Below are 12,582 nucleotides of genomic sequence, written 5' to 3' on the forward strand. Positions count from 1 at the left end.
TCTTTCTTTCTTTTAAAAAATATATATTTTATTGATTTTTTACAGAGAGGAAGGGAGAGGGATAGAAACATTGATGAGAGAGAAACATCAATCAGCTGCCTCCTGCACATCTCCTACTGGGGATGTGCCTGCAACCAAGGTACATGCCCTTGACCAGAATCGAACCTGGGACCTTTCAGTCCGCAGGCCAACGCTCTATCCACTGAGCCACACTGGTTAGGGCCCACACAGCTCTTTCTTGATGGCTGGGCACCCTCAGCCTTGTTTCAGGTGGGAAGGGGTTCTTTGCCCATAGAATCCGAGCAGAGGGGCCTGTTCTTATTGTATCTTTTTAGCAAAATATAGGAAGATGATGAAGGTGCTTTAGTTGTTTGTACAGTTTCAAGAATCTGTTATGATTCTTAGACCCAAAGTCACACGGACGGGTGGCAGGTCAAAAGTGTTTTTCTCCGGCTGCTAACTCGTCCATTACTAATCGTATTAGACTGGTAATTCCCAGGACGTGAGCAGGAGTAGACACAGTTTTCAAATGTTGAATGAATGGTATTCAATGAAACCTTGGGGTTATCCTTAGTCTAAACCAAGATGCCTCGTTTCTCCTTCAGCCCTGCATTTATCTGCTTAAGCCCCTTTGTCACCTCACACAATGCGTTCACCGCTTGGCGTGTCTGCGCCAAAAGGCACACAGCTCTTGTTGGAAGAAAACATTTTTAGTTCTGATTGTGACAAGGGAGGTGTTGGAATACTTTTCCGAGCTCTGTCTCACAGAAGGAAGGTTTACCAATGGCTTCTCCACACCATTTGGTACAGCACATGCTGATCTCTTCTTTGCAGTTGGCAAAACTTCACCGCGTTTGGCTAGTAGCTACACTGGACTTCTCGGTGGTGGGCTCAGCGTGGTCAAGTTCATCAGGTTGGCCCTGTGTCTGCAAAGCCTGTGCTACATTCTCCCCTGGAGAGAAAACGTAAGAACCGCCCAACCTGGAGACACTCACACCTTTGATGACCACAGTCTCCGTCTGGCATCTCTAATACACATTGGCCGGTAGCCATATGTTTGAGTAGGAATTTCTGGGGAGTTGTCGCACTTCCTTTGTCCCTAAACACAAAATACATTCCCATTAAGTATATGAGCAGAACGTTTACCCAGGCTTTTCTTGCACAACTACATCGCAATGGCTTTGAACCCAAGGGCACCATAGGAAGTAACAAACCTTAAAGCGGCAAAGCAAATCTTGCAATAGCCGACCTCAGGCCAACATTAGGAGGGATGGGAAGAGGTGAATTCGTAAAATAAAATTAAAAAGGCATCATAATCTACATGTTCCAGTGCTTTCCCTCTTTTTCTTTTCTAAATGTTTCCATTCCTTTTTTTATGTTTCGAATCTATAGTTCACCTTATAAGTTAAAGTGTCTCTAATTAAAAGACAGTCACTTTATCTCCACCTACAGGTGTGAGCTCCCACTGAGAGGGTGTTGTATACCCTGACCTGTTAGGTGTTGCAACTGGAAGCAACCCAAAGGTTTCATGGCAAAATTCGCCTCTCTACTGCTGCATACCAAAACAAATCATCAATAACTAAAGGCTTGTTTGGAAACAGATCCTGGCAATGCCCCTTCCCCCCGCCCCCCGCGGAGTCTTCTGGGCGCGCTGGGCAGGCTGAGTGGGTCTTCCTGCCTCGGTTATTGTCCCTCTTCTGAGGGCCAGACCCCCTGCCGTGTCCAACGCAGAGGGGAACCCGAGAGCTTTTAAAAACAGCCCATGTCTCCACTTTGGAAAGTGAAAAGGGTGCCCCGCCCCCATCGACGGAAAGAGGGATTTGCTAAAGGATTTTTTCAATGTCTTCACATCAAAGATGTGAGTCTCCAACCCGCCACCGCCCAGGGCCCCCCGGGAACTTAGGGACCCCCCTCGGGTCCCTCCCTAACTTCTCTGGGCTGGTCCAGAACCGGTCCCAGTCCCCAGTCCCTGTGCGTCTGCACGCAGAATTCACCCAGGACCTGTGTTACTTCCCTTGCGAAGAAACCGAATTACCGTGGAATTTTAAGTGACAACGACCTCGTGTTGGTCCCCATAGGAAGGTGAACATGTGCCCTACCCCCCCTGAGAAAAAGAACTTTCCAGGGCCAAGGAGCGAACAGGTAATTTAGAAGAAAAACAGAAAGTGGTCTCCGATGGTCCTGGACTTGCCTGGGAGTTGGGGGAGTTGGGGGCCCCTGGACGCGGCGTCTTTGCAGTTACAGGAAAAACAAATGCCGGGCAGGAAGCCTGAGGCTTCTTGGATTCTTTTCCGACCGGCCCCGGGGCGTTGGGTGCGGGGGATTTTAATATTTTCCCCCTTTTGTGAAGTGTAACAAACACAACTTGGGCGCGCGGCGGCGGCGCGGAGCCTGCCAGCCGAGGGCGGCGGGAGCACCAATCAGCGCGCGCCTGCGCTCTATATATTCGGCGGCGGCCGGCGCTGCGCCATCGGCGCTTCGCCACTTTCCCCAACTCTTCCTAGACCTTCGCCATCGCCATCGCCATGTCGGAGACCGCTCCCGCCGCGCCCGCCGCCGCGCCCCCCGCGGAGAAGACCCCCGTGAAGAAGAAGGCGGCCAAGAAGCCCTCCGGGGTGCGCCGCAAGGCGTCCGGGCCGCCCGTGTCCGAGCTCATCACCAAGGCGGTCGCCGCCTCCAAGGAGCGCAGCGGCGTGTCGCTGGCCGCGCTCAAGAAGGCGCTGGCGGCCGCGGGCTACGACGTGGACAAGAACAACAGCCGCATCAAGCTGGGCCTCAGGAGCCTGGTGAGCAAGGGCACCCTGGTGCAGACCAAGGGCACCGGCGCCTCGGGCTCCTTCAAGATCAGCAAGAAGGCGGCCTCCGGGGAGGCCAAGCCCAAGGCCAAGAAGGCGGGCGCGGCCAAGCCCAGGAAGCCCGCGGGCGCGGCCAAGAAGCCCAAGAAGCCCGCGGGGTCCGCCACCCCCAAGAAGAGCGCCAAGAAGACCCCGAAGAAGCCCAAGAAGCCGGCGGCGGCGGCGGGAGCCAAGAAAGCCGCCAAGAGCCCCAAGAAGGCGAAGGCCGCCAAGCCCAAGAAGCCGGCGAAGAGCCCTGCCAAGGCCGCCAAGCCCAAGGCCGCCAAACCCAAGGCCGCCAAGCCCAAGAAGGCGGCCCCCAAGAAGAAGTAGGTTCACACCGGCTTCTACAACCCAAAACGGCTCTTTTCAGAGCCACCACTGGTCTCAAAAGCGAGCTGAGCACTCACCGCCCTTCACCCCATTCTCCCCTTCGCTCCCCACCCCGTTAACCTTATCCTAACGCAGTGTCGCTGGAGCGACCTCGGAGGGGCCTGCAGACCCGGGAGGAGGGGTTAGTGTGGGCCTCGGGGGGGGGGGGGGGGGGGGGCGGTCCCTGAGGTGACAGGCAGACCATCCGCGTTGGGATCGGGCTGCTGGGGGGACAGTTCCTGGTCCGATAAGCGGAACCGCCCGCGGCAGCCCCGGCCCCACCGGCCTGTGGACGCGGACGCAATCCCAGCCGGTTCCCGAGCCGCGGGGACGGCACCATTAGGCCAGGGAAGCTTTCAAAAGTCCCGCCCGCCCGCGGGTTGGCGCGCGCCCGCCGCCCGCCGCCCTCGTCCTGGATGCCATTGGACAGCGGCAGCTGCTGTCGCACGTTTGCTTTTTTTTTTCTTTTTTACTTGTTTTGGCTTTTTTGTTGATTGGGTTGAGTTTGCCCTTCTCGCTGGGTGTGGCGATGCTTCTGGCATGTTTTGGAAAGTCGGGCTGCTATGTCCTGGGGCGTTTTCTGGCCTCCAGCCCTGGGAGGAGGAGGCGCGGGCGCCTTCTCGCTCATTCTTTTTATTCCCGTTTTTTTTCTGGCGACAAGAAAGCGCCCTGGAGGAACGGCTGCCGCCCAGGTCTCGGCAGCTGCGGGGTCTCTGTCCCTGGGACCCTGTAACCTTGAACTTGGGTGTGACCGGTCGGAGCGCATCAAAAACAACCTCTGGTCGCCATGTTGTCCTGACAGGCGGCTCCCCACCCTCCGTTAGACAAACATGTAAACCCTGAAGATGCTTTAAACGCCGAGAGAGAGAGAGAGAGAGAGAGAGAGAGAGAGAGAGAGACCCAGATGTCTTCCCATGCAGGAGGAAAGCGCGTCGGTGAGCCTTGGACCTGAGTCTGAGGGGTGACGTCAGTAAGGGCGTCAGTTCTCATCGAGTGTCATCCGCGGGTTGTGTTACTCTCGGGGCGTTTCTGCTGGATGCAGCCCAGCGGGCAGTTTCAGTTCTGCACAACTTGCAGGGAGAGGAGCTCGGGGCCTGCCGGACAGTTCTATCTGCATCTGTTGCCCCAGTTCCTGGGAGGTAATTCCCGCATTAGGAGGGGCGGGGGTGGTGGTGACTCGAGTTCATGCGCCCCGCCCTCCCTCCTGGGCAGAGAGAGCTTAATCTTCGTCGTCTGTGTAATCACTTTGAACAGAAAGACTCACTCACGACTATAACACACACGAAAGACGGTTGTCTCATGTTTTTCCCCATTTTTCTGTTAATTTTACATTTAAAATAATTGTGAGCCCTCTGCATGTTCGTGTACAAGTATGGGTACGAATATATGGATCATTTTTGATATGTGAATGCATGGATGGACTTAGGATATATGAATGCATATGGATAATATTTTCCTCAAAACCATTTACTAACTGCCTTTTCTGCCTCTCCTGCCCTCCCCAGTCCACAGTCCACCCCCGCTTGAGATAGGACCTTTGTCACAGGTAAATTCCATGCAGGGGTGAACGAATTCTTGGTTTTCTCTTTTGTCCCTTTGATCTCTCCAGCCATTCCTAAGGCCAGATCACACTGGTTTCAGTACTGTTCACAGCTCTGCAATGCTGAGAATATATGAACCATAGTAGATTAGCAAGTAATTGGATGTCTAATAAACAGATGTTGTAATATAACCTGAATAGCTGATTTCCTCTCATTATCCTTTCCAGAATTCTCTGGTAATTCTGTTTTTGTTTGTTTATTTTGCTTTTCCATAATTACTTTGGAAAGCTCCTCCTTCCCACCCACTCAGAAACCTTCAATACCCTATTGATAGTCTTCTTGGGATTTTGTTTTTATAAATTAAACTGAGGAGATGTTTCATATTCAAGAACTGTTTATGTTTTCCCATTCAAATAGTTGGTACTTTTCTTGTAATACCTATTCCTATTTTTATTACCTCTATTCCCAGTTGTTTTGTTTTCTCTGTTCCTGCTGGCAATGGCGATCTAATATTCTAGATTTCTTGAGGGCCAGTAATCCATCAAGTGTACATAGAAGATACCCAGTGACCGAAGGAATCTGTGCCTGAGCCAATTTATCTCCAGGGCAGTGCTAGCTGTTCATAGCCACATAAATAAGGAGCAAAGACACAGGTGAAACCATTCTAAAAAGATGGTTTATTTAACCCAATATGTCCAGAACATCATAAGATCACCCTGAGGTATGTAACATGGAACCCCCTTTTTAATGCACAGGCGACTTATTTTTCCACTATAAATTGCTGTTCACTATCTAGCTTTGTCTTTGTAATCTAGTGTAGCTTTTAAAGGGTCACCAAATTGCCTAAACCTCAGGCCTCAGAAAATTTTTATCTATTCCCTATTATCTTGTTTTATATTTGGAAAGTTTCAAGAAGGAACACATCAATGCTTCTGTATTTATTAAAAAGGGGCCCGGGTGAAGGAGAGACAAGTTCTACAGTGGCTACCTTTTGTGGATGAGAAAGGAGTGCTGTAATGCGTTCCTCGCTGGGCAGGTCACAGTGGGCAGTCTCGCCCCAGGCACAGGACATTTTAGTAAAAGGCTTATCTTTGCCTTTGAAACCCAGCAAAGAGCTCGCCTACCTGGTGGTGCTGACAGTAGCCAGTTATGTGGACACCAAGGTGCAGAGAAAGAACCAGGCACTCCGTCGGTGTTAAATAATTTAAATTACATAAAACCCCAACTCCCCAACAGTGTACCCACAAGGGTTTTACAGAACGGAAGTCCTCATGCGTAAGGGGTTTGGGTCCGTGGGTCCTGCTGGCTGGTCAGGTTTCATGAGGGTGTGGCCATGCAGCTCCAGGGCTCAGGAACTGAATTTAGGCCTGACCTTATCTTTGCTGTAGGCATGGAGACAGACAGGAGCTGGGCAAGGACAATGGGCCAGGTACAGAAGGTCAACAGGGTGGAAGCAATCAATGGTAGGGTGGGCCCTCGCCCCAGGGAGACTTCCCCTCCCCCACTTCACTTTTCTCCCTGAAGATAACATCTGGGCCTCAGTTGTATTTCAGCTCCAGGCCCAGATAAGCAGCAAAACCAGCCATGGCTGACGTTAGGACCAGCTGCGTTGAATAATGTCCCCCTGCTCTGGTGCCTGCCAATCCATCAGTGGAGACCACAACCCTGAATGGACGCACCTGGGAAGCTGCTGAATATTCTATCAAGATGTGTCCCTGGGATCTCCCCTAAAATCCCAGCCTTTAAAGCCCTTAGGATGGAGGACCCGGTGCCCTCTCCCCGGAGCCCTCTCCCCGGAGCACACCCTTCCCTGATGGCAGGAGTACCGGTGTTCAGGAGCCTCTAAAGTACACTCATAAACCCTGTTGTCTGACTGGATTCCACTGAACAGGACACAAGGAGATAGTCAATAGTCAATACCGCTGCTGACAATTAGAACAAGCTTCAATTATTTGAGAATTTCTTGAAAAATTGAAATCCAATATAAAGCTACCATTAGCTTCTATCTATGCGGTGAAACTTTAGTATCTAAATGTCATAAGGAATCCAGAGAAAGACAATTACCATATAATCTCACATGCGTAACCTAAGGAACAAAACTGACAGGACAGGAAGAGACATGAACAAGGAACAGTCTGAGAGCTGTGGGAGGGGAGGCCTGGGGTGGGGGTGGATGGAGCAAGGTGAAGGGATTAAGGTACTTGGATGCACAAGCCATGGAGAGAGAAAACAGCATAATGATGCGGAGGGGAGGGAGATGTCCGTAAGGCGGTATGCGGAACACATGCAGGTACTCAGTATTTATAACTGATGCACTGCCACCTAAAGGGATTTCACCTTCATATAGAAATCGCCAGTAAATAGTAGTAAGTTCAACATTAGTATCCTTGTCCTTACGTACTTATAATTTCCCCAGTAATCTCTAGTTTGGGTCTCAGCACTTCGGATGTGTGGTTACAGCCTTTTTTACGTGGAGTTGTGGGTGGCTCTGAAAAGAGCCTTTGGGTTTCGGCGCAAGTGGACAGGACGGAGCTCACGCCCGCTCCCCGCGGATGCGGCGCGCCAGCTGGATGTCCTTGGGCATGATGGTGACGCGCTTGGCGTGGATGGCGCACAGGTTGGTGTCCTCGAACAGCCCCACCAGGTAGGCCTCGCACGCCTCCTGCAGCGCCATGACGGCCGAGCTCTGGAAGCGCAGGTCGGTCTTGAAGTCCTGCGCGATCTCGCGCACCAGGCGCTGGAAGGGCAGCTTGCGGATCAGCAGCTCCGTGGACTTCTGGTAGCGGCGGATCTCGCGCAGCGCCACGGTGCCGGGCCGGTAGCGGTGCGGCTTCTTCACGCCGCCCGTGGCCGGCGCGCTCTTGCGGGCGGCCTTGGTGGCCAGCTGCTTGCGGGGCGCCTTCCCGCCGGTGGACTTGCGCGCCGTCTGCTTGGTGCGAGCCATGGCAAATCACCGAAGGTAGCAAACTGCTAGGAGAATGAGAGCGCGGGCTCTCAACCAGTATATATAAGGCGAGGCCCGCTCTCATTGGATATGGCATCTGTCCATCAAGACCCGTAGGGAAGTTATTGGAAGCCCCATCCACTTCCGGACCGCAGGCCTCCCGGGCGTTTGGACCGGAAATTAACTTCTTTCTCCCTCCCACCCTTTCATCTGCGGCCGTTTCCTACTCTTTCTTGCTTCTACCGTCTTTACCTCTTTTCTCTACAATGTTCTTTGGCTTTTCTCCGCAGAGCAATGTAAATATTACCATTATATGTCTTGTTTCCTGAATAAAAATTTTAAATTTTGGCTCCGGAAACGGGCTTCGTCTGATCTTTTTGAAAAAGCGCGCGCTACACGGAATTGGCCAAGTGATTTTTGAATCTCATTCAAATTTAGGAAAGCCAATTTCCCGTCCGTTTCTTCATTTCTCTATTTAAGTGTGGAGGTTTTAAAATGCTTCTTAGGCTTTTTCTAAATGCCTACTTAACTCGATTTCACATTTGGAGTTATAGCTACAGTAACATTTACTTTTCACTAGCATTCTCATGTTTCAAAATTTCAACTGAGAGTTGTGGAAAGTGGTTAAAGAAACCCTCAAGCGTGTACGTGGTGCAAAAAGAAGACTGAGCCTTCTTAAAGCCGTGCTGCGCCCCGTGATGAGCAGCTCCGCCTAAGGAACCTGACTCGGAGGCCCGCAGCGTTGCTGTTACTTACAATCCACTAGGGCCCCGGTAGATGGGAAAATTGGTGATAATGTGTCCTATTGAGATGCAAAACAACAGGAGAGTTATTGCCCGATGGGTCACTAACTATATTTGCATTTAAATAGTCACCTTTCACCAAGCCTTGTAGCCCTCCTGTTTTCTCCCGGTTTAACCCCCAGGGCTCGCAGCACTCATCACCTTAATTACCTGTGATTGTGAAGTGTCCGGGTACCCACTTTCCTTTGCTGATGCTAAATTGTTTTTATTGGAGGTAATGTTCACACACTGCCATCTCCTGGTAGGCTGAGGAATTAGTCGCTGTTAATAACGGACATTTCCGAGCAAGCTCTTTAGTGAACGCGTGGGTGGCTCTGAAAAGAGCCTTTGGTTTGGATGCTGCGAGGTGCCCCTCACTTGCCCTTGGCCTTGTGGTGGCTCTCGGTCTTCTTGGGCAGCAGCACGGCCTGGATGTTGGGCAGCACGCCGCCCTGCGCGATGGTCACCTTGCCCAGCAGCTTGTTGAGCTCCTCGTCGTTGCGGATGGCCAGCTGCAGGTGGCGCGGGATGATGCGCGTCTTCTTGTTGTCGCGGGCCGCGTTGCCCGCCAGCTCCAGGATCTCGGCCGTCAGGTACTCCAGCACGGCCGCCAGGTACACGGGCGCGCCCGCCCCGACGCGCTCGGCGTAGTTGCCCTTGCGGAGCAGCCGGTGCACGCGGCCCACGGGGAACTGCAGCCCGGCCCGCGAGGACCTCGTCTTGGCCTTGGCGCGCGCTTTGCCGCCCTGCTTACCGCGTCCGGACATATTGGCAAAATTCTAACGTGCAGAAAAACCTGCTGCGAAAAAGCGATGTGAGGATGTTAGGGTGAAGAAACCCTTTTATAGCTAGAGCTTGGATAGAGCGATAAGACATCTGATTGGTTAAAATATGTTCTGTCCAATAGAAAAGAGAACTGTGTATTTCTTATTTGCATAGACCACGCCCCTCGGTGTCATGTAGAGACTAACCAATCAGAGGTGAGGATTCTTAATTCCTCATTTACATTGAGAAACATATATATACTGAACGAGCTCTCAGTCTTTCACCCTTCATCTCTGTTGTGGAAACTGCGACCAGCAATTCTACAGCCTTTTGCAGACGCCATGCCGGAACCTTCCAAATCGGCGCCCGCCCCGAAGAAGGGCTCCAAGAAAGCCATCACCAAGGCGCAGAAGAAGGACGGCAAGAAGCGCAAGCGCAGCCGCAAGGAGAGCTACTCCATCTACGTGTACAAGGTGCTCAAGCAGGTGCACCCCGACACCGGCATCTCGTCCAAGGCCATGGGCATCATGAACTCGTTCGTCAACGACATCTTCGAGCGCATCGCGGGCGAGGCGTCGCGCCTGGCGCATTACAACAAGCGCTCGACCATCACGTCCCGCGAGATCCAGACGGCCGTGCGCCTGCTGCTGCCCGGCGAGCTGGCCAAGCACGCCGTGTCCGAGGGCACCAAGGCCGTCACCAAGTACACCAGCTCCAAGTGAGGTGCTTCGGCCCCTGTCAAACCCAAAGGCTCTTTTCAGAGCCACCCACTTTCTCTGAGAAAAGCTGTAACTGCCGTTTCTGAGCGAGGTCACTTTCATGCTGTGGGTTCAGTTTGAGCCCTGACTTCCTTGTGGCAAAGTCAGCCCAGGTTCCATCTCCAGGGTCGCTTGGTTTTAAGTGAACGTGGTGCTGTGCCCCAGGGCTGTCTAATTCATGTTTTATCCCACCTTCAAGGTGCCCTTAGGGCTCTAGGTGTTCACTGAGATGCACCTGCAAAGGGTCCCTTTCCTTACCCCTGCAGGTTTCCGATGGGTTTGGAATTTCCCCGCTGGGTAGGAAAGCCGATCAAGGACTTCAGAGAGCAGGGCCCCCAGAGAAGTTCTGATCTGGCTGATTGGGTGGGAGGAGGGTGGGTCTGGGCAGCCAAACGGGCAGGTAGGGGGGCGCTCCTACCCGGAGCCTGCACTCACCTCGTCTTGGGAGCTTTGGGGAAACATCGGCGACAAGGCGCGCGGCTCCTGGGGCACTAGTTTCTGTGGGGTCCGCCTTGAGCCCTTTGCACACAGGTGACCTGAGATGGCTCTGATTTCTCATTAGAAGTGTTTACCGGTGGCCACAGTCGGTCTGAAACGCCTGTGAATTTTTTTTTACGTCCTAGTAATCCGGGCTGCCACCTCCTGGGCCTTGGGCGGTTCAGCGTTTCCCCTAGAAGGGTGGGGAGGGTGGGTTCCCGCTCTGATTAGGGACAAAAGATTTGAATTTCCCGCCCTTCCATCCATGTGTGGCGCCACCTCCTGGCTGACAGCGCTGGTGGGGGGAAGGGCGTGGAGGGGAAGATGTGTGGCCTGCTCTGTGCAATCCTTTTTCCAGAGACGCAGGGGCTCCAAATCCAGTCCAAACAGACAGGAAGGCCCTTGGTTAGGGAAGGGGTCCGAGGGGTGGTCCCCGTCCCGGGCTGGGGGAGGGGAGGAAGAGCCGTGAAGAATCGCTGCTCACTGCTTATTTCTAAGGTGGGGGGGGGGGGGGGCGAGGGGAGAGTCACGACGGGGGGAGATTTTCCTTCGGTGCATGAGCACGATGAAGAAATACTGTAAAATTTAAAGTTGAATTTCTCAAAAAGGAACCCCTTTTAAAGGAAAATTAATTCCCCCCCCCCCCCCCCCACAGCCCAACATAACAGCCGAACAATGTATGAGAAATTCTTTCTTTCTTGGCATATGCAAAATATAGTTTTGAAAAACACACTTGCCTTAGAAGTCAATAATTTTTGCTGTATAGATTGTAAAACGGCCCTCCCCAAATAAGCTTGTTAGTGAATTCAGGCTGTAGTTTAAGAATCACGAACCCTCGTGTTCTTCCCTTGAGGGGGAAGTGCTGGCAGGTGAGATTACTTCTTATCCTATTTAAGGTGACCTCAGGAGGGGTTATTTTCACCCCATTTTATCCTATACAACTTTGCCTGCCTGCCTGCTTTCAATCTTACCATCTGTCCCCTATCCCTCCCCTCTCATTTCTTCTAAATATGTAATACTTTCCCTAAAACGATACTCTGAATTGACAGCCTTAGAGAAAAACACCAGGCCTCCTAAACGCAAACCTATAAATGTTATCTGTTCGGATACCTGGCTGATGCTTCACAAGTGAACGAGGAAATAAAAGAAGTCACCCTGGCCTGTGTCGCTCGGTTGGTTGGGCATCGTCCTCGGCACCAAAATGTTGCTGCTTCCATTCCTGCTCAGGACACATGCCTGGGTTCGGGCTCTATTTCTCATCTCTCTCTCTCTCTCTCTCTCTCTCTCTCTCTCTCTCCCTCCCTCCCTCCCTTCCTCTCTCCTAAAAATCACTAAATATATATATTTTAATTCAGATGCCTAGACTCCATGGCAGCTCCCCAGACCTATAGTGGGCAGTAGTGACAAGACAGAAACAAATTTGTTCATCTCCCCAGGTGCTTCTGACCAGGCACCAACTTTGAATACAGGGGTCAGTCCCATCAGCTTAAGAGAAATCCTGGAATGGTTAGCAAACTACGGGGTTCCCTGCTTAGGGTGATCTACTCACAAATGAGGGGTGGTTGTCGTTACATCTATTTACTCGCAGCAAGTAAAGGGGACAGGGGCTCACCTCCAATGCTGTCTGCAGAAGGGAGGCCAGACAAGGCTTATACACACCATGTGGTCAATTTCCTGTTGATTTCTTCTTTGCAACCTACTACAGGTACCTGGTTGGGTTGGAGCTGAGCTCCTCTGCTTACAGCTGTGTCTGCAAAATACTGTTGTGCATTTTAACATTTAGCGAGAGAACCGTTGGGGAAGCACTAACAAGACCTCGAGACCCTTGTCCTCACCGAAGGGTTTATACACGCACTTCCCTAATAAACACCTACATTTTCTCCAGAGCTGCTGCTCTCTGTCAACAAAGAAAACAGGCAAATAACCTGGACGAGATCCCCAACTCTCTTTTCAGTCATAAAAACCCCTACCCAACAGCGAGGTTCTGGGTGCCTGGAGCCAGAGGAAGAGGACCAGGAGACTTTTAGTTTGGAGGGAAGATGACTGAGAATCCTGAAAAGAGAAGAAAGGTCCACAAAGAGACAGGTAACAGGAGGTCCAGAGACTGCA

General features: G+C 52.0%; 4 protein-coding genes across 4 annotated transcripts; 2 read left to right on the forward strand and 2 right to left on the reverse strand.

Moving 5' to 3' along the window:
• The first annotated feature begins 2,487 nt into the window (after positions 1-2,487).
• On the forward strand, positions 2,488-3,257 carry H1-2 (H1.2 linker histone, cluster member). Its single transcript, XM_070397620.1, has one exon. The coding sequence runs from the start codon at positions 2,526-2,528 to the stop codon at positions 3,165-3,167; it is 642 nt and encodes a 213-aa protein (XP_070253721.1). The 5' UTR covers positions 2,488-2,525; the 3' UTR covers positions 3,168-3,257.
• Positions 3,258-7,280: 4,023 nt separating this feature from the next.
• LOC138996412 (histone H3.1) lies at positions 7,281-7,691 on the reverse strand. The gene has a single exon (XM_070397628.1). The coding sequence runs from the start codon at positions 7,689-7,691 to the stop codon at positions 7,281-7,283; it is 411 nt and encodes a 136-aa protein (XP_070253729.1).
• Positions 7,692-8,687: 996 nt separating this feature from the next.
• On the reverse strand, positions 8,688-9,248 carry LOC138996420 (histone H2A type 1). The gene has a single exon (XM_070397636.1). It carries the CDS (start codon positions 9,238-9,240, stop codon positions 8,848-8,850), a length of 393 nt encoding a protein of 130 aa, XP_070253737.1. The 5' UTR covers positions 9,241-9,248; the 3' UTR covers positions 8,688-8,847.
• Positions 9,249-9,542: 294 nt separating this feature from the next.
• On the forward strand, positions 9,543-9,976 carry H2BC3 (H2B clustered histone 3). The gene has a single exon (XM_070397645.1). It carries the CDS (start codon positions 9,580-9,582, stop codon positions 9,958-9,960), a length of 381 nt encoding a protein of 126 aa, XP_070253746.1. The 5' UTR covers positions 9,543-9,579; the 3' UTR covers positions 9,961-9,976.
• Positions 9,977-12,582: the final 2,606 nt, after the last annotated feature.

Source organism: Myotis yumanensis, unplaced genomic scaffold (assembly GCF_028538775.1).
Source record: "Myotis yumanensis isolate MYYU_CA2020_CCGP unplaced genomic scaffold, mMyoYum1.0.hap1 SCAF_17, whole genome shotgun sequence".
NCBI lineage: Eukaryota > Metazoa > Chordata > Mammalia > Chiroptera > Vespertilionidae > Myotis > Myotis yumanensis.